A 20,163-nucleotide genomic window follows, 5' to 3' on the forward strand; every position below is an offset into this window, starting at 1 on the left:
CTCGTGATAGACCTCGGGTCTTAGGTGCAGTGAGGTGACGGTGTCAACCCGGTCACCAAGGACTGTACAAAAAGCATCACATTAAGTTTGGTGCTGACCTACTGTGCTGGGAATCAAAAGAACGTTGGTTTTGACCATCGTGCGACAAACACTACTCTCAATATCACGGGGGTGGGTTGGGAGGATGTCCACTTCCGTGAGCCATGCTCTAACACAAGGATTATTATACACCACTCGAGATGCTTTGTATCGTGACCTGACGTCAATCGCACAATCCAAGGAACACACCGTGAAGAGGACAAAATCCCCGAGGCTCTGCCTGATGGGCCATAATGAAGGAGGAGCTCGCTAACAGAGGCTGCACAACGTGCCCCCTGCAGCTCTTTAGATAAACTATAAACTAAACTTTTTTTTTTTACCAGGTAAGGCCACTGAGCCTATTCAGCCCTTTTTCAGAAGCGACCTGGCCACGAATGACATCTCAGCGAAGTGGCTTGTCTAGTTGGAATGTATAGCAGCCAAATACTCTAAAAGCATGTTGAGCACGCGCCTACATCTGCCTACTACTGGTTACTTGCCCACGGACCGGCTCCTCTGGATTAAACGCAAAGACTCACAGCGACTTCTGCGCAGTAACTGGTGGCACGGCCGAACCCATCAAACCATCACGTGCGACACTGCACATCAACACGTCGCACACAAAAGCCAATGTAATTCGTTTTTCATGCGGGAGGGCCTAAGGTTAAAATCTAAATTTGCATGAGACTCTTTACCAGCAAAATCTCACCAAACCTCAAGTCTCTTTTTCAGGAGGGGAGCCGCTTTGAGACGCTTGGCCAAATCCCTGTTGAGTGTCATGCACTTGAACGGATGGCCGAGGAGTGCGGAGCTGGGCTGGGTTTTATGTCACGGCCATCACTGAGGGCACGCCAAGGTGCGTCGCTATCGCACAGCACTCCTCCACACCGAGCGACGGCAGAGCGACACTCTCGGGCACAGTCGCTCTGTCGTCCTGTACGGCAACTTGTGGAACAGGCTTAACGTGAGAACACATGGAGATGTCCACCATGGGTCACCGCATCTGATGAGACGTGACAATGTGGGGGAAAATCAGGGCCAGAGATGAGGGATCTGAATTTGGTTGGGGAGTCGAGAGAGGGGGAAGCATTGGTTCGTTGCTGACATCGCTGTCCCGTTAGATCGGATGTGTGCACGTGGTGCAGTCGTGTGGAGGATTTGCTGGAGTCACTTACAGCTGATCAGCTGTTCGCACACCTGTCTGGCCACGGACCGAATCATGTTCTGGGACATCGGGTCCCCCTGTTTCCACAGCACACAAACGGCATGGCACAGCACGTGGTACGGGAACTTCAGCATTAAACCAAACACAGAGGCAACTAAACAAATAAAAACCGGTGGACAGAGCACAGGACATGCAACATGCCACACGCATGTTGATTATACAAAAAACATGCCCTGTGTTTTGAAGAGCTAAGATTGTCGGTTATGAGTGGCTGATATATATCTTAATGCTGTTATAGAAGGACCAGAGAGCTGACATTTGGTACTGTTTTGTTGATTGTTGCTTAGGGCCCACTCAAAATTGGGGGTGGGGGGCAAAATAAGTAAACTTTCTCAAGCCTAGGCCTACATAGGTTTGTTTTTAGAGGATTAGATCAGTGCTCTCTTCAACTCGGGCATTATTCAAATTCGAAAACGAATCCAATTGGCACTACCATCAAATATGGGGCAAGCTACAAACGTCAACCATTTTGTTTATGAACGCCGGGTTTATGTCTGGAGGTGTTGAAGGGTACTGAACCCAAATCTAAAATCTGATTTCTGATAACTCAATGTTTTAAGCAGTCTGTCCTCCTCGAACGTGGGTTTTCATAACGCGAATTGGCAGTGGTGCCCAATATAACACGATGAATGTACTCATAATAAAGGTTTTTGGGTTAGATCGCGTTATTTATAAATGTGTCATAACCCTCCACCACCCGACATGGCCAATCAGCAAAAAAGTGTCACGTTGACAAAAGACAAATAATTCACTACTTTAGCCCACCGGTGTGTTGAAGAGTGAATCCACAACATTTACAGTTTGAGTACGACGTTTCGCTGGTAATTACATCCAGCATCATCGGGCAATTCGCCAGAATGGTAAAGCCCTCGCTTGCTCCCGGTCTTAAATAGAGCAGCAGGGTGACGTCATCATTTAACTCATCAGGAAACACATTTTACAACGCGGATGCGAATTTGATATACCGCAAATTGAGTGAACGGAACTACGTCACACGAGTCGTATGGCTGCCTCGGCGTAGCATCACACAAGCTGGGATGCTGTTGGATGCTTCTAGACGCTACCCACGTGCCTGAGTCTTTGTTCGGCCTGCATATGGATCTCACGTGTTATCGCAGACTGTGCGTTAGCCTAACGCGATTTTTCCATCACGTGGTGTTCTTCAGGGGAACCTACTGTTACTTAAAAAAAGGGGTGCCATGAACACCGACAGAAAGCAGACGAATCCGCTGACCGGTTACAAGTTTGTAATTAAAATGGACGTAGGAGAGGTGTGAGGAATTGCAATGGCAGCAGCAGCCTGCACGAGGTGCGGACCCAACGAGACACCGACCCTCGGGCGAGGGAGGCTTGGGAAATGAAACGAGCTGAGCAATTATTTCGATAAGATCTAAACCTTCACAAACTGCTGTTCTACAGACTGCATTTTTAAATTCTGTCGTTGCAGTTTATTTTTGTATAAATGTGTAACCATCACAACTGGTTTCCTTCACAAAGAGATCAGAGGACAAAGCCATTTGGTGTCGTGTGGCAAATGATATGAACTCACCTTGTCTCCTTTCTCACCTCTCGAGCCCAGCAAACCCTGCATCAGCACAGCAGACCATTCACAGTCATTGCAGTACACGGTACACATGTGTGTTGTACATGTGTAGAGGGCATGTGTACATGTGTATGTGTATACAGCGAGTCGGGAGTGGTGGTGTAGCGGTTAGCATGCTGAGCCACCTGAGTTTGATTCCCGCTCACGGCCAACGCCAGTGATGATGCTCTGAACCAGTCCTGTACCTCCCATAGGTCGCCTCAGCCTCAAATGAGTGCCTGGTGTGATGTCTAAACATCGCCACTGGGGAGACTTAGGCGCGCCAGGCGTGGTGCTGGCCACCCTGTCTCTCGTGTGCCGTAGGTGCTCGCTAACGGAACTTGATCCAACAGTCTTTTTGTGTGAGCCAACTTACGCTGCAGGAAATGTACTATTCGACACTGATTTATGTTTGCGTAATGTTTGCTCATGTGATGATGAAATTGTTTTTGCTCTCACTTCTCTTTGGTCGGTTGCTCTACTTTATTTTAGTTTCTTTTGCTTTTGTCATTGTGGTGACCCAGGTTGATCTTGAAAATGAGAGACTCCTATCCCGGTCCCCCTCGAGCTCTCACAGCTGGTTACACAAAATTAACTTTAGATTTGACTTTACTTATGTGTACTAGGGATCCGTTTCAGATCAGACATGAGATTTTTTTAAAGTCCAATTTTATATTATAGTCCATGTTTTCGGTAATGCACAAAATGTAATAATTTAAAACCATTTTAATAATTTTGATTTTAAACAAATAATAACATAAAGTTGCATCGGTAGAACAAAAATGTGAATGGAAGTATTTTAACACATTCATGATTTCAACAAAAGTGGCGTCGCAGGTCGTCACAAATGTGACTACGGCACGGCTCCGTTGGATGGGAAGCAAGCAAGCAAGGGCATGGAAGTTACGTCACGTTTGGATCGATCTGAAGCAATTTATTCTTCCAGACCTTCTGAAATTTAGCAACTAGAACTGATATTTTAGATTTTTCAGACTGATCCGAATATTGGGAGCCCCTCCCTCGTGTGTAACTGTGCTCACGTGCAGAGCTAGACACAGTAACCTGTGATCGCTGGCACTGAAACAACGCTTAGCGGAGGTGGTGGATAAAAACTGGCCCTGAAAGGACTAACATGTTACTTTATTGCGAAGTGATGAACCGGACTCTCATCTTCACGTATTCATTGCTGTAAATGTACACGTGCGTGTCACTGTGTAAGTGAATGCCTGCATGTGTACACAGATGCGCGTGCGCATATTCATGTGGGTGTGGGTGTGTGTGGGTTTGCCTGCATCGTGATGCACGCGTCTGCCTCCAGCAACAAACGGAGGTGGAAAAACAGCGCAGACAAGAGGCAGTCAGGCAGCTCACACGGAGAAATGGTGGACAAGGGGGGGGGGGGGGGTGGCCTGCTTGACATTCCGAGTTAATGTCTGCTGACTGTCTGAAAGGCACCCTTACAAACTTTTTTTTTACTTCTCCCAAATTTGGTCTGCTATGAGTGTCACGTCATGAGACCTGAGCTGTCTGGCTCAAATTAAGACCTGAAACTTAAAACCGTGAAAACATTAAAATACTCAGGACACCAATTAATGTAGGCCTAATCTCCCCTCGACAGTTCTGATTATAGGACCACTCCAGTTTACCAGCGGCCAATCAGATGTTCAGCGAGAAATGAGACCCAGGCGATGGTAACAGGAGGGGCACGCGTGGCGACCACGTTGGTACCGCCGCTCTCTTACCTGCAGCCCCCGGTTGCCACGCGTGCCTGGGGCCCCAACGTCACCCTGTGGCCCCGGTGACCCGGGCTGCCCCTGTTCTCTCACAAACGGAGTGACGGGTCAGGAAGCACACCGGGCGCACAGCTCCACGCACAGCATGACCGGCCGCACAGCGTTAGTCTCTCAAGCGCCCACCTCAAACAAAAACGCTGTAACGATTATGGTTGCCCTCAGCACGGTGTGATATCGAATTTTGCGACGTGATGATTCTCATCATATTTGTTTCTTGTAACTTTGTAGATAGCACTTTGCTTTTTATTCATCAATATTGTTTCTTGTTCTTCACTGTATTTCCCGTTTTAACAAAGATGACTTAAACATTCTGCAACTGCAGTTCACTCGGCATAAACACACAATAAGTCTAAGCATTGCAGATGTACAATCCATAACACTCACAATGGTGTCAGTGACACGATAGAAAATTAAACAATTCAATGGCATATGAACAGGCCGGAAATTACTCCAGTAAACCTTTTGCAGAGCACTAATGGGTAAAGGTGCAGCCCTGCAATTGCTCTCTCGTGCCACTGCTTGCAGAAGAGGCCTCCAATAGAGGGAGCACTCGAGAGCCCCCTCCAGAGGATTGTTTTTGGCCTACTCTTCCACACTGGCCAGACATCTTAGAAGTAGTAGGGAGTACCCACACTTTACCCCACCACATACAGCCTGCCGATGGACTGTGGTGAAGCCATTGACACTGCTGGGTGGACAGAGGCAGTGGGGAGGGGAGATTCAATAAACTTGCCCCATTGTTTCAACCGCCGCACCAGGAGATCCAACCAGCGACCATTACACTGCGGCAGCATTCCCTGATGTTAACGGGTCTCAAGGATTTTCTCAGAATCATAACAGTTTGTAACACAATTTTTGTTCCTGGGTAGTAAGTGTTATTTATTAATTGCTTATGCCTAAAAAGTATAGAAAATGGCTATTATTCCCCACAAACATTGCTTTTGTAACCAGGACAGTGATATTTAGAAATTTACCTGTTTTCAATGAACAGGCGAATTTGTATCTTTCGATCACATAAAGTCAGAAAAAAGAACATATGAATCAAAACTAACATGTATTTATACTAAGGTAATACAAAAATTACTACTAAATATTTAGAAGTCAGTAGTTTTTCAAGATTTATGATTATACTAGAATTCACTTTCACGAATCAGCCCCCGAATGTAGTCTCCCATCATGTTCTCGTTATACTGTCCTTGGTAGCGGCGTTCAAAGTCCTGCATATTCTGGTGGAAGCGCTCGCCTTGCTCCTCCGAGTACGCTCCCATGTTCTCCTTGAATTTACTGTATCAAGATGAGCATCAAGGACATGGACTTTGAGGGACATCCTCCAGGATCTTCTTTATCTGTGGTCCGACGAAGACACCGGCTTTGACCTTTGCTCAGACAGCATAGGGAAGAGGTCTTGAAGGTACTTGAAGGCTGCCAACTCCTTATCTACAGCTCTGACAAAATGTTTCCATAAGGCCCAATTTGATGTGCAGTGGTGGCATCAGCCATGAAGTTCGCTATCCCAATAACTTGGTGGGAACCCACTGACCACTCAAGCAACTGCTACTTCTGCATGGTGGACCCTTCCAAACGTCGGACTGTCAAGAATGCACCTGCTATCACGTATCCGGACCTTCCTTCATCCATCGCCCTGGTGCCACACTGCCATAAGCTCCCCGTACCCACTCCTCTGGAGAGAGAGCAGCCGTCTTTAGAAGAGAGCAGCAAGTCAGAGAGCGAGGAAGACGTTGTAGATCCAGATGACAATTTCAGAGGTGGAGCTGAGGAGAGAAACCCATGCTACCCCAACCAAAAAGACCCCAACGACTTGATCAGAGATCTTGGTCTCACCAATACCAATGCCAAGCGTTTGACGTCTAGGCTGAAGCAGTGTGCAAGTCGCAGATCAGAGGCAGCGTCAACAACCTTTTTGCAGCTTCTTGACCCGTCAAGGTGGGCTCTGCTTCTGCCACAATATGACCAGTCTGTTCGAGGCAATCGGAATCGCCTGTAACCAGAATGAGTGGTGCCTCTTCATTGACAGCTCATCCAGGAGCCTCAAAGCCGTGCTGCTCCATAATGGTAACAAGTACCCGTCTCTTCCCCTGGCTCACTCGTTGCACCTCACAGAGGATTGCAACAGCATCAAGACTTTTCTGGATGCCTTGAAGTATGATGAGTATGGCTGGGAGGTCATCGGAGACTTCAAAATCGTGGCATTTCTGATGGGTCTCCAAAGCAGTTTCATCAAGTTTCCCTGCTATCTTTGCCTTTGGGACAGCAGGGACGACACCAAGGCGCATGACCACAGACGGGACTGGCCACAGCGGACCGAGTTCTCTGTGGGAAATAATAACCATTTTCTATACTTTTTAGGCATAAGCAATTCAGAAATAACACTTACTACCCAGGAACAAAAATTGTGTGACATAGCGTTATCAAAGTTTGGCAGTACTCCACAATGTATCCTTGCTGTAGCTCTATGCCTCTCCCTCCCTCTGAGGCTGCAGCAGGCCTCTATCACACGTCTGCCACCACGCACAGAATCTCCAGGAGATGGTGATGGACCACAATGGTGCCCGTTTATTTTCGACCCCAACAGGGCCGGTAACGTGATCACACCGGGCCACGACTCGGTCCGCAGATACGGCATGCCTCCTTCGCTGCTCTGTCTCCCGTGCCCCACGCGGCTCTGAGGCCGTGAGCCACGCGTCTGCTTACATTGCGAACGGGCCTCAATTACCGCCAATCGAGAAAAGCCAATCGCGACCCAGCGCTTTGCACGCCCCTGTGGCGCCAACTCCTCACAATATTCACTGCAGCCATGCGATTCCCACGCACTCGTCGCCAGGTGGCGCGTTTATACGCACGATTTTATCACGAACATAACCACACCTGTTACACTTTAATGCAGCTGCACACACTGCACAGGCCGCGGGTCATGGAGGAAGGCGGCTTACCATGGGCCCTGGAGGTCCTCTGGGTCCTTGTTCCCCGGTTTTTCCAGGCAGACCCTGCAGCGCACACACACACACGCGCACGTGTGTAAGGACACAGTCGCACAAAGTTCAGTGGCTGGCGAGCTTGCAACTCGTGGTGTGTGGTTTTCCTGTAGTCATTCTCTTGGTCCAGTCACTCTGAGTTATTTATGTTGGTGTGACGGGTGCGAAATAATCCCACTTCACACAAAGTAAAGCCTCTTGTATTCGTTTAGCGTCATGAATTATGATGTTTGCACAGCATCAGACTGACAAAGCCGTGGTTTGGTGTCGTTTTGTCTCGTCCAGGTTCGATGCCAGACGTGCGTTCGTTCCCTCACCACAGTGACGGCACAGAGGTCACATCGCATTTCGCTGTCATCCGACAGTGATCCACCAATTCTGCCGGTGTCATTCCCCAAGGGGGGGGGCACCTTTTCCTTACCCAGGGCCGAAGAAGACCTTACATTACCTTGCGCAGGTTCTATATGATTTGACACTCAACGCTCAGAACTTCGGGACCACATGCGTTGACTGTGTGCTCAGGACTACTCGAAAGACAACAGATGACTGGATGTGCTAAAATTATAAACACAGCATTGAAAGGTAAAACATATTCCCTCCGGTACCCGATTAGTGCTGTCAAGACGCCTGCAGTTACAGATAATTATCGCTTGTGGTAGGTGTCACGTAGTTGCGGGCCATATGAAATTAAGTCTTGGGTTGTCTCCGGCCCACGTGCCTTATGTTCCGTCCCTGGTGTAATATGTAAGGTGTTACGTACCGACTGGACATGCGAACGTGTAAGTGTGTGTGCGTGCGTGCGCGCGTGCGTTCACCTCACCCTCTGTCCTGCAGGCCCATCCCTGCCCGTCGGACCTTGTAGCCCTTGGGGTCCCTAGGAAATAGGGGACGGAGGGAGGGCATGAAGGGAGGCTGTTATCTTACGCCACGGCTGCCCGCGCTGCGCTCGGTACGGCGAGCGAGACAAATGGTGCGTATTCACGCTGGAAGGCAGCACGTCACATCTGCGATGCTAACTGACTGGAAAAATAAGCCCTGCCCAGGAATGGATACCACGGCAAAAAGAAAAGTCTTCCACGCAAGATACACATCGCAAAATAATAATTTCGGTTGAAAATATACAGAACAGGGGTCAGGCTGCGGAGTGAGGCTGTGCATGTGTCACGCGCCTGCGTCTTCAAGTGTCCAGAACACGTGAAAGCGTGCGCAGATTTCCAGCACAGCGCAGAGAGATCGCAAACCTACTTGCTGAGCTGTCTCCTGTAGGAACCTCATTGCCCAGCGGGTGGGTACCCTCACGCCCACGACTGGGCCGATTCAAGCATCGGTGGAAACGTTCCACCCCCCCCTGACACATTTTTGGCAGAATCACAAACCCCCCCCCCCCCACGAAACCGGCGGCAATTTGGCCAACTTTTCTGGCAACTTGTGAATGGGGCTCCACGGGCTGCCATCATTGCTTTACTTCCGTCACGCGTTTGTGCCTCGCAAATAAGTTCAGAAAAAACCCATAAACAGATCGCCAACGCGGTGCAAATTAAGCTGCAACTGATGTTAATCTACACTTCTAAACTTTACGATGGCTATTACATTGCTAGTTTCATTTGTCCATCATTGATTTTTGAAGATAACACGATCATCTATACCCCTGCTTGTCCCGATGAGGACTCGGCAGTTGGGAGAGTCACACAATGAAGTCAACCTGGAAGTGAAAAGCACCCAGCCCATCATCTCTATCATGACAATAAAATCAGTGCCACGTCTATGGAAAGTCCAGTGTCCAATGGAGAGACTGGCCCTCGTCACAGGCTCAGGGCCATGAATGTAAATGAGAACCACCCGACTTTCCTTACTCTACGATGACTTCTTAACTTTTCTTTTCACAAATATTGATCGTGTTTATGTAACGCTGCTGTGACGATTATCCAGAGTCACGTAGGTAAAATAAAATAAATGAAAACTAGTGATTACATTTAGTTGTTTTCATTTATTTTATTTTACCTACCTGACTTTACCGAAAAAAAAACAAAGAGTATGAATCCTTGCAGTCACGAAAGCTTCAAATCTAGGATTATCCAGAGGTCACAGGATCCATTTCCTTCGCGCGTCACTTGAAACAACGCTGCAAGTTTCCTAAATCGCCCCAACCAGCAACCGCTTTCTGTCCACCTAGCAGCATAAATGGGTTCTCACCACAGGCAGTCATTCGGGCAGGTCGTGTGGTTGGGTAAAGTGTGGGTACTTCCCACCTCTATTCACAACACCTGTCTGGAATGGAAGAGTGGGATACACACCTGTCTCACAACAGGGGGGGGGGGGCTTTCTAGAGCTTCCCTCTCGCGGAGACGCTTCCCACCAAGCAGTGACGTTGGTAAGAAATCGAAGGGCAGCACTTTGACGTTCTGTATAACAGTTAGAATGAAACGAAGGGATGCCTTTAACCTTTTGCAAGCCCACTATATACGTGCTGTATACACGAGCGCATTTGCAAGAGAGAACTCGTGCTCACTCTACAAGAGCGGGGGTTGTGACATAACCAGAACGTGTCAGCTTCTGCAAAGACCGACAAGAGGGAGAGAGAAAGAGAGCCAGCCATCACACAAGCACAATCTGAACTGCAAAACAAACTTTCAATAAAATGTACCGTTTGGAAGAATGAAAAAAATCCTCAGCCTTGAGGATTTTTTTTTTGTTCGTACCGAAAAAATGTAAACATTTCAAGAGAATGAAAAAAAAATACAATTTCCATTTGAGCTTCGAGGCGAACACCCGTGGACTGTCGGCTTTGAACCAAGCCAGCGAATTTGGCAAAATAACAATTAAACCCTTTGGGTTTACGAGGCCCCACTCCAGCACGGCGGCGACCACCACCGCACCCCTGCCCAGCGGCGCAAAATCCCCAGCAGGCCCGGTGGGCCGTGTGCTCGGCACAACGGCGAGACAAGAAAAATAATCGCGGAGGGAGCACCTGAAGCAGCGCAAGCGTCGCGGGTGCTACGGAAGCAACGCGCTCTGGCACGGACCCCCCACCCCCCCACCACCTCGATCTGCGACCCACTGAGACGAGGACGGAGCAGAGGGTTGACCCGCTCAGTATTGTGCTACGCGCACCCTCTGGTCAAGAGTGGCGGACCAATATCGCGGGCAATTATTGTGAAATGTTTTTCCCGGGATAACTCATTTTTGATGAAGGATTGCACTTTAGTCAGGCATAATGTTGTAAATATTCACAAATTACTTGCACACACACACATCTGAGAAAAGCATTTAGTACCACGTAAAAAAAGGAAAACAGGTCATAAAAGTGATCTGAGCCAGATGAAAAGAATGCGTCATTAAGCCAACACGTCAGGCAAGAGATGTATGTTTGAAGCACCAAGGTGTCTTCATGTGCATAAGTACATTTATAAACACGCAACTATTATAAACTAACATTTATTTGACCATGTATGTCCCATTGAGCTTTATGGCTCTTTTTCAGAAGCGACCTGGCTACAAGTAATAGCTCAACGAAGTGGCTTATCACGTGGACATGTAGAGCAGCCAAATACTCTAAAACGCTCGTTTATTCTAAATGTGGAGGGAAAAACCGGAGGACCCGGAGAAAAATCCACGCGACCACAGGGAGAACACGGAAACTCCAAATATACAGGGTGGAGGTCGAACATCCCGCTACCGTGGCGAAACGTTAACTTTCTAGGTTATCACGAGTGCGCAGTATTCACATATTGTAAGCTCTATTAAACAGCCCTGTCTTGCATTGTCTCGTGAACTGGTTAAATGTCTGTGAATAGTCTCAAGCGTCGCGCAGCGGCAGTCAGTTCAAGCCTGATTGACCGCCGACCGCGAGGTCCAAATCTCGCCGTCGTCTTTTCACGTGGGTTTCTTCCACATGAAATCACTCATTAATTGGCCGCTGACACCTTTGTACTTATGTAGAGGACCGCACAGCTTGTGGGGGGATATGGTGCCGGCTCACCACGTGGTTGCCTTCCCACTCCTCTTTGGTTACTCCTCACACCTCCGAGTCATTATCTCTTATCGACAGTGAGCGGATACTGTGCGCTTTCGTGAAACAAGTTTAAATAATTGTTTTCATTATTATTTGAACCGTTGTGAGAACTTGCCAGTGTAGCGTGCCGCCGTACACCACCGGCGCATTTTCGCCACTGCACGACGCGATGGCTGGACACTGCAAGGCACCCGAGTTCCTGCACTTAAAAATTCAGGGCAGCCAATAGCATTTTTACTTTCAGCGAGTTTGACGATTTCAGCTCGGTAACTTCATATTACCCTGCAGGCTCTGTGAAATATTGAAAAAAAATAAACAACGGCTGAACTGCTCACTCATCCTCGTAGCCATAGACTCTTCTAGTCGAAGCGACGTGGAGGGAGAGCCTTGAAGGATGATAACAGAAAGCCAGTGATCCTCCACATGGTCATCTTAATGAGACTCTTAGTTCTGTTGTCTTAGGAAATGTCTTTGCCCTTTATCAATCAACTGCTGGATGAAAGCCTCCCCGTGGATTTTTGTGTGTGTTTATTATCATGGCAGCTATTAATTCATACCAGGCTGGGCAGTTCGGGTTTTGTGTATTTAGGTGCAGGATTGTGCTGTGTTGCTTGCACGTAAAGGGCAACACTCATTCCAATCTGTAAATGACGAGACAATCCATCCCAACAGAAAAACGAGTGGTGGCCAGAAAACAAGTAGATTTAACAACACACACACAGGTGTGCAGCATCGCATGCACAGTAACTCTCAGCCTTACCCGTACCACCAGTACCTGAATGTGTGGCTGTGCTGTCGCTTAGAATTACCGACTCAAAGAGTTAAGGCAGCTGTGACAAAAAGACACAACTGTAGGTCGGTTTTGTCATTATTAGAACTCATCAGTACAGGGGAGCCATCAATGTTTACTCCTCAATGCATATTATGCACATCATGGCTTAACAATCGATACTAATGGGTGCATCACCACGCTTCTACGAGCCAGTGTGCATATAACAAACCACCTCTCATTACAAGGTGCATTATTGTCCATATTCCTGTTGCCAGTGTCAAATAAACGGACAGGTCATGTTCCCCCTCGTGTGTTGGCAGGCCTGGCCGAAGCTTGTGCAGATGAAACAACAAAATCACTGGGAATAATATCTCATGACTGTGCAGAGCCGGCACGTGTGCTGGCAACTTCTCTTTTAACACGGTTAGACCCCGGCCTCTGGAAATTTTAAAATGCAAAATGAGACGCGTTGGTTTTAAAACTGGGTTACAAAGATTTACGGCTTTTTTTTTTTAACCAACAGAAGCGACGGAAAAAAATATCTAAAAACCCAAACGGCGCGAGCTTTTAAACTGGGAGCCAAGGCATGGGGCCGTGCCACGACCCGTGGCTGCGCCGGGCGGTGTGGCCTGGCCCACGCCGGTGTTTGTTTTGAACCAACGCCCGCGTCACCATGTCCCCGCGTCTCCATCCCGCCTAAAAATCTGACGAACCCTTTTTTTTCCCACCTCAAGAACGAATGAGTGATACACTCACTGAAAACAACTTTAGAACTTGGTGAAAATGAACGTTCACTTTTTTAACATCGCAAACTTCATATCTGGGCCTGTATTTAAACACCACCGATCCCATCGCACAACCATGAACTCTCTGTTTACAATTCCATGAAGCGCACGACAAATGCCTTGGACGATGCACTTGCGTCAAAATATTTTTCAACAGTGCGTGACAATATCCTCAATCGCTTTTTGTTGTTGGTGTATAACTGCTGAAAGCGCTGTTGGGTGTTTTATGGCGTTCACCATAGAGTGGTGATGGTGAATTACCATCTTGTGGAATAGTAATGCATTCAAAATGGGGTGAATGTATTAGGCCAAACGATTTATGTTTGCTATAGTTAGTCCCAACAGCTCAAGAACGTGGTAGAAAAAAAATCAAAGGCGGATTTTCAGTTGTGTCTTTAAAGAACGATCTCACAGCACATACGCAGCACAACAAAGACAGATCCCCATGCAGCCCCGAACAGACTGTTGGGGCAAATGGTGTTCGCTCCTATAGTGGAGCACACACACACATGCACACGACAGGATGTTCCTTCTGCAGCACATATGCGTGTGTACTCCTGACCCACATGGCTGCGTTAACTATTACAGCCACGTCTTCTTCGTATGGCTGGGGAAGCAGTTATAGTCTGATGTTGAGACTATTAATCCATTCAATATCAATCACCGCACTGAATTTATAATCGGCTTCTGCTCATTGGTCAGCGTCCTTACAGGCACGCACGCACACAGGGACCCCTGTGTGCGTGTACAAGCTGCCGGGGCAAGTTTTGTTCATCATCACCATAAGCCATGGTCAATCCACTGCTGGATGAAGGCCTTCAGAATCTACCGCCGTCTCATAATCCTACGATAAAATAATTCGCCTGGCACCTGCGTATGAGCCGATTTCATCGCGATAACGACCCACTTTTAAGGCCCGGCAAATTCGTCGGACGCTTGCATTCCCCACAGAGTCTCCCCAGCACCGGCTACAGAGCTCCGGTCCCTGACCAACCCCCCTGTGTCAGGCGATGTACCCAGATTCACTTCACAAGATGTCTCAGGATATGAATTGATTGGCCTCTGGATAGCTAAAGAACACCCACCTGCAAAGATACAAGAAGACATTGTGTATGGGGCGATGTATTCATTACATACGTTTCATGACACATCACCGCTCCTCCATCTCATCTGGTATTTGACTCATTCTGTGATGTATGAGCGCAGCATCTCCTAATTGTGTTCCACTTTAAATCCACGGAGGAGAATGAAAGAACAGATGAGCGACATCATTTATACAACGAAAACAGTCATTTGTCACCCAGGAATGCTTCAAGTCTCAAGACTCTTTATCAGCAGGGATCTTATTCGGGATATTCACAAATTACGTTTAGTGCATTAGGTGCGGAAGAGAAAACTGGAATGTACATGAAGAGGTATCTGTCAACCCAGCGCTGGATGTGGATCTCCCCAAGGGATATGGGATGTGAGGGTCATTAACCACACCTCACTACGTTGATCAGTGCAGGCTGGTTAAGACGGGCAGCATAGAAGCACAGCCGAGCAATGAACTAGGGCTGAACGATAGTCTTAGATTATTCTGACATATTGCGATTTGATTTGCGATTCAATTTTTTTAAGTCAAGCTTCAGTTCAATATTCACTGTGTAATACATTTAAAACTTGTGATGGAGCATTGCCACATGATACCACCAAAATATGAACTGCTCTATATAATCTAATGCAAGGATGAGAACTTAAAAGATATGAATTGCTTCCAACATGTATTTTTTAAGTGTTTTAATTGAAATAGAACAATCAAACATAGAACAATTGTTAAGTTAAATAAATGAAGTTATAATAATAAAATAAAACAATTCCAATAAGAAAGTAATAGGACTTTTCAAATCGAAAAAAATCGCAGCCTTTGCGATTTGCTATTCGCATTGTTTCAAATTGCGATTTCGATTTGAATCGATTAATCGTTCAGCCCTACAATGAAGTGCCCTCCGCTGATCACAACGTAGTCCCACCAGCCAGCCCTATGACAACCCATTTGTGCCTGGTAATCACCCATTAAAGAACTACCCACACTCACCCCTGTGCTTAGCTTCCGGGATGACACGAGTTTTGGCTCTCTCCGGGTGAACTCATACTTTATCTGTTTTAAGTTATTTAAGGTGCGCCACGGTGGCGTGATGCCATCTTCCTCACTTGGTATGCAGGAAGTAGGTTCGATCCCGACTGACACTTGCTACACATTTGGAGTTTGCGCGTCTCTCTCTCTCCCCGTGGACGTGTGGATGTTTTCTCTGGGTCCTCCGGTTTTCCCCTCCACATTTAGAATCAATGTGCGGTTAGATTATTTGGCTGCTATACATTTTCACGTGATAAGCCACTTCGTTGAGCTGTCATTTGTGGCCAGGTCGCTTCTGGAAATAATTAACAGCTCAGTGAGCTTTACCTGGAAAAAATATTTTGGTTACATTTTAGTTTATTTATACGTAGTTATTTGCTCACCTTTCCTCTACTTTGCACTATCGGTTTTTTTGTACTGTTTGTTGTAACTTTCTGACCCACCCCTACAGGACATCTGTGAAAAAGAGCTTCACAGCGCATCGGATTTCTCCAGGATAAATACATATTCTGATTTGATTAGATCCTAGGAATAACCGAAGCAGATTCATGCAGATACTAGGGGATGGCACTCAAAAGCCACGCAATTAGACAGCAAAGCGATTACCGTAGTGCCTTGTACAGGCCACGGCTCTACAGTTGTGGCACGATACGCCACTTAGTTGAGCCATCATTTGGTGGGCAGGTCGCTTCTGAAAAAGAGCTATGGAGCTCAGTGGGTCTTAGCTGGCACAATAAAAAAAATAGTTTAGTTATAGTTGTGTTGCATAAGCACACACAACGAGGTCCGCGTGATCCATCAACCGTGCGTTCAAAGTGCTTGGATTAAATCCACCCCATCTATTTACTGTTAGAGCTCATGGCCAAAGGGTGTGAAGTGTGCTTTTATATTTTTTATACAGACAGTTTAATGTCCTTATAGTTGCTGTGCAACCCCTTTATGGAGGCCACTGGGTCCACAAATCTTCCAGCACCAGCAGCAGCAGTCTGGCACTGTTGGTGACGATCGCGTCTGCTGTTATTGTTGTCCGTACTCGTGTCTCCTCCTCCTCCTCCACTCAGTCAGTCCATCTCTTCCCAGCCGGCCTCTGCCTCTTGTTACCTTCCACTCGCATTGCCATTGCTTTCGCTTGATTCCCTTCCACCAATCAAGCAAAAGCGATCAAGATAATGAAAGTGCACATCCAAATGATGACCCTTTTTTAAAAAATAGTCTGGAAGACTCAAGTTATATTGGTGACAATCTGTCATCGTTAAAAAAGTTATCTAATTTTTTTTTGGCAATTACAAGCACGGATTTTGTGAGATGCTTCGGATACAGATGACTGTGGCTATCATTACCAAGTATTTTTAGTTGTAAAATGACTGCCTCTACCTCCGAGGTTACTGTCTGCAGGAGGTATTTCGTGAACTCTGCGCTATTCACTGTACATTTTTCACACTTATTTTTGTTCCCACCGATTTGAATTCTGGCTTCTTTTTATTTTATTTAATCGTACACACATGGCAGAGCTGTTCCTTTCTCTCCATGTGTTTCTCCTCTAATCTCCCAGGCCCCCTCCACAAAGAAAGACATGTCATCTCCCGGGGGGCTCTAATCTGTGTATAAAATGAGCAGTGACGGATCGTGCAAATGCCCAGGCATGACGCTCGCTAACCACAGCTGACGCGGGGTCGCGGCAATCAGCACGACGAAGCCCTAACCACCTTAACCGCAACCGGTTACGCGATTCACCGAGGAGAGTGATACCGGACCACTTTATAACAAACGCAAGTAGTATCCAGTGGTATGTATCACCTGCTGTGACTTACGGATGAACCTACAAGGCCTGCATTGTTTGAATTATTTTTTGTTTCAAACAAAGCGCTCGATCGCAGGCCAAGCGAGTGCCGCCCCTTCAAGTGTAATACAAAGGGTGCCGCAGCGGCGAGATGCTAACTACCTCGCCTGCTATGCAGGATCGTGGGTTCCATCCTTACACTGACGATGCCTGCTGTATATTTGGAGTTTGCATCTTTTTCCCGTGATCGTGTGGATTTTTCTCTGGGTTTTTCCCTCTACATTTAGAAACGTGCGCTTAAGAGTATTTAGCTGCTATAAATTTCCACGTGATAAGCCACTTCGTTGAGTGATCATTTGTGGCCATGCTGCTTCTGAAAAAGCTCAATGGGCCTTACCTGGTAGTAAAAAAAATGTTTAATGGTTTAGTTTTGTAATTCGAACACGGGGTGACAGGCACAGCAGCGAGCAGCCCACCCAGCTCACACGAGTCATCTGACATAATTACACGCTGTGTGACAATAACTACAGTGAGTCACTCACGGATACATGTGAATCTGAAACATCTGATGATGTGCGACAAGTCAAATCCCAACCGATTTTTGCATGAGGAGTTGTCGACATATGCGCACTGATGTGGGCGGCTTGCTGTTGTACCAAGCCCGGTGATCCATGTGCTGTTTCCACCACAGACAGGGAAATCCCCGAGGCCCCATGGGCGAGACCTGCGCTTGATGCATACACTTCCTATAAGCTGCTCTATGAGAATTGGCAGCTTAACCCAGGGCCCGTGCAGTGACCTACAGACGGGATCCATTTACCCTACTTATGTACGTCTACCGAGGCGCCGCCTGCAATCACGCAAATCGCTCGTGAGCACAGCCAGAGCCCTCGCAAGAACTCGGGTTTTTAGCGAGTCGGAGAAATGGCGATAGATTTGGGTGAACACCGATGCCGGAGAACCCTCTGGGATGTAATCTCCCCCTCGAGACGGCGATGCACATGAAATCCATTTCGCACCTCTCACGGCAGATCCGCCCACTATGACCGTCACGAGTGGAGAAGATTCAAATAACTCACAAGTGCGTACGATCGCGGAAACACCAATCAGACCATCTACCACTGTGAACTCTGTATGGGTCTGTGGATGTCATTGTAAGTCTGTGGGTCTCTATGTAAGTACATGGGGTGTCTATGTGAGACCACACTGCAGTGTACCGCTGTGAACTCTGAAAATTCAACAGAGGCATTGAAGCCAATCTCCTCCACACATCAAGTCATTTCCTGGCTAACTGACCTGGACATCGACTAATAATTTGCTAATCATCGAGCCATGACCCAAGAGAAGGACCGATTTACTTTAACTATTGGCCTGTGGAAAAGTGTCCTACAGGAATTTTAATTGTGCTGCCATTAGTGAAATGGTTTTTGGATATCACCAGGCTACACTTGAGAACGTTGCTGAGCCACCATTATGAGCTCTGAATTATTCAACCTGGGTTCTCAGTGGTGCTGGCTCAGTACCATGACATGGGCAAGAGAACCCTGAGCCACATGGCCACTTCTACAATAACATTTACTTGAAAGAAAAAGCATATATATACTCTCTGGCTTTTAATGACTGAAAAAAATGTTATGTCACACCACACGGCCTCATGTTTGAGTTGTTAATCAAAACGGGGCAGTGCTGAATTCAGCATTGCTGCTCCACTGAGATTTAACCAGACGCCATTAAACTTTTGCATTCCACGCATTTCATCTGCACGGTTGTAACTGAGCGGCGTGCGCGCCACAAGTGGAAATACGTTCAAGCCCCTGCTGCCGTGATCGCCACGGCAGCTGCCGCAATGAATTCGACGACTTTTGCACTTTCGGTTATTAAACGGCAAAATGGGGGGGCGAACGCCGGTGTTGACGCAGCTCGGCGGGGACGGTGGCGCGCTCTCCGTGTTTACGTTTCCACAACCGCAAAACCCCGGGCTGTCTGAGCGACTCCGGCCACGGCCACACTGCAAGGCATGCGCGGCGCGCGCCAGCGAAACGTTGCCCTAAAGCCGCTCAATTGGGTGGGCAGCGTTCACAGTGCGTCTTTGTGATACATTTGACGAGAGACGAAAAGGAAAAGAAAAAAGGAAAAGAAAAAAAAGGAAAAGCTACAACGCGCAGTCACGTATACCTGGTGCTGCCTTTCGGGGCCCAGCTTCGCTTTCCAAAGCCTACAGTGGAAATTCCATCGGCACCGAATTCAGCAAAACTCATATTACAGCTCCCCGTGCGGAGCGGGAGGGGTGCATCCGGAACCACAGAAAGCTCTCAAGAGACACGCGGCGGGGGCGAGCGCGCGAGCTGGCGCCCCGCACGGGGGAGGTGGGGGAGGGCGGGGGAGAAAGAGAGCATCGGCAGAGTTAGGATTGGACCCCGCTCGCACAGTAGCCGCTTTTCTGCGGCGCTCAAGCAGCTGGAGCTTCATTACCCCGGACAGCCAGATGGCAGCTGCTGCTCGTGAGAGGCATGAGGCGAGCGGCCCAACGCTTAGGCATCTCTCGCACGCGCAGAGAGAGGGAGGGGGGTATCCGTCACAGCGCTTAGCGCAGCGTCGCCACCTGAGATCAAAATCTAAATGGCAGACGTGGCCAAAGGGGTAAAAAAAAGTCATACTTCGAAAAATTCCTTCATCCATTAAGGACACGGCACCATGCAGGGATTATGGCAGGCTTGATAAATAAAAAATACAAAGTGTATATATATCAAGAGCCACCTCACCTACTCGTTGATCCAATGCGTCTGCGCCACGAAAGTGGAAGTTAGTGGAAGTCTGCAAAAGTAATTCCGTGGATTTGGCTCATTGAGGATTACTGAATACAATCCCACATTCACCCAGCCAACGTTGTCCAGGAGAATAGAAATTAATGTCTGCACATTCCTCCGTGACACGATCCTGCAATGAGGTGAAACGGAAACTCAGCAATTCAGATTCACTCCATAGTCGCTCTCCTTCCATGACTTCCCTCCTTTTAAACTGAGCTCG

The 20,163-nt window shown here is 47.6% G+C and overlaps 1 protein-coding gene across 3 annotated transcripts in view; it reads right to left on the reverse strand.

The window, feature by feature from the left end:
* The window catches only part of LOC116945283 (collagen alpha-1(XII) chain-like), a 325,203-nt gene that overhangs the window by 55,702 nt on the left and 249,338 nt on the right, over positions 1–20,163 (reverse strand). For 2 of the 3 annotated variants that reach the window (XM_032959676.2, XM_032959677.2), the window contains exons 58-62: positions 8,492–8,545; positions 7,630–7,683; positions 4,628–4,699; positions 2,853–2,888; positions 1,254–1,320 (exon numbers count right to left, since the gene is read on the reverse strand). In XM_032959676.2, coding sequence (XP_032815567.2) covers positions 1,254–1,320; positions 2,853–2,888; positions 4,628–4,699; positions 7,630–7,683; positions 8,492–8,545 — 283 coding nt within the window. Of the gene's footprint in view, positions 1–1,253; positions 1,321–2,852; positions 2,889–4,173; positions 4,194–4,627; positions 4,700–7,629; positions 7,684–8,491; positions 8,546–20,163 lie in introns of all 3 variants that reach the window. The other variant, XM_032959678.2, reaches the window with a different exon arrangement.

This window comes from Petromyzon marinus, chromosome 23 (genome assembly GCF_048934315.1).
Source record: "Petromyzon marinus isolate PM22_M1 ecotype Great Lakes invasive population chromosome 23, UKy_Petmar_22M1.pri1.0, whole genome shotgun sequence".
Lineage (NCBI taxonomy): Eukaryota > Metazoa > Chordata > Hyperoartia > Petromyzontiformes > Petromyzontidae > Petromyzon > Petromyzon marinus.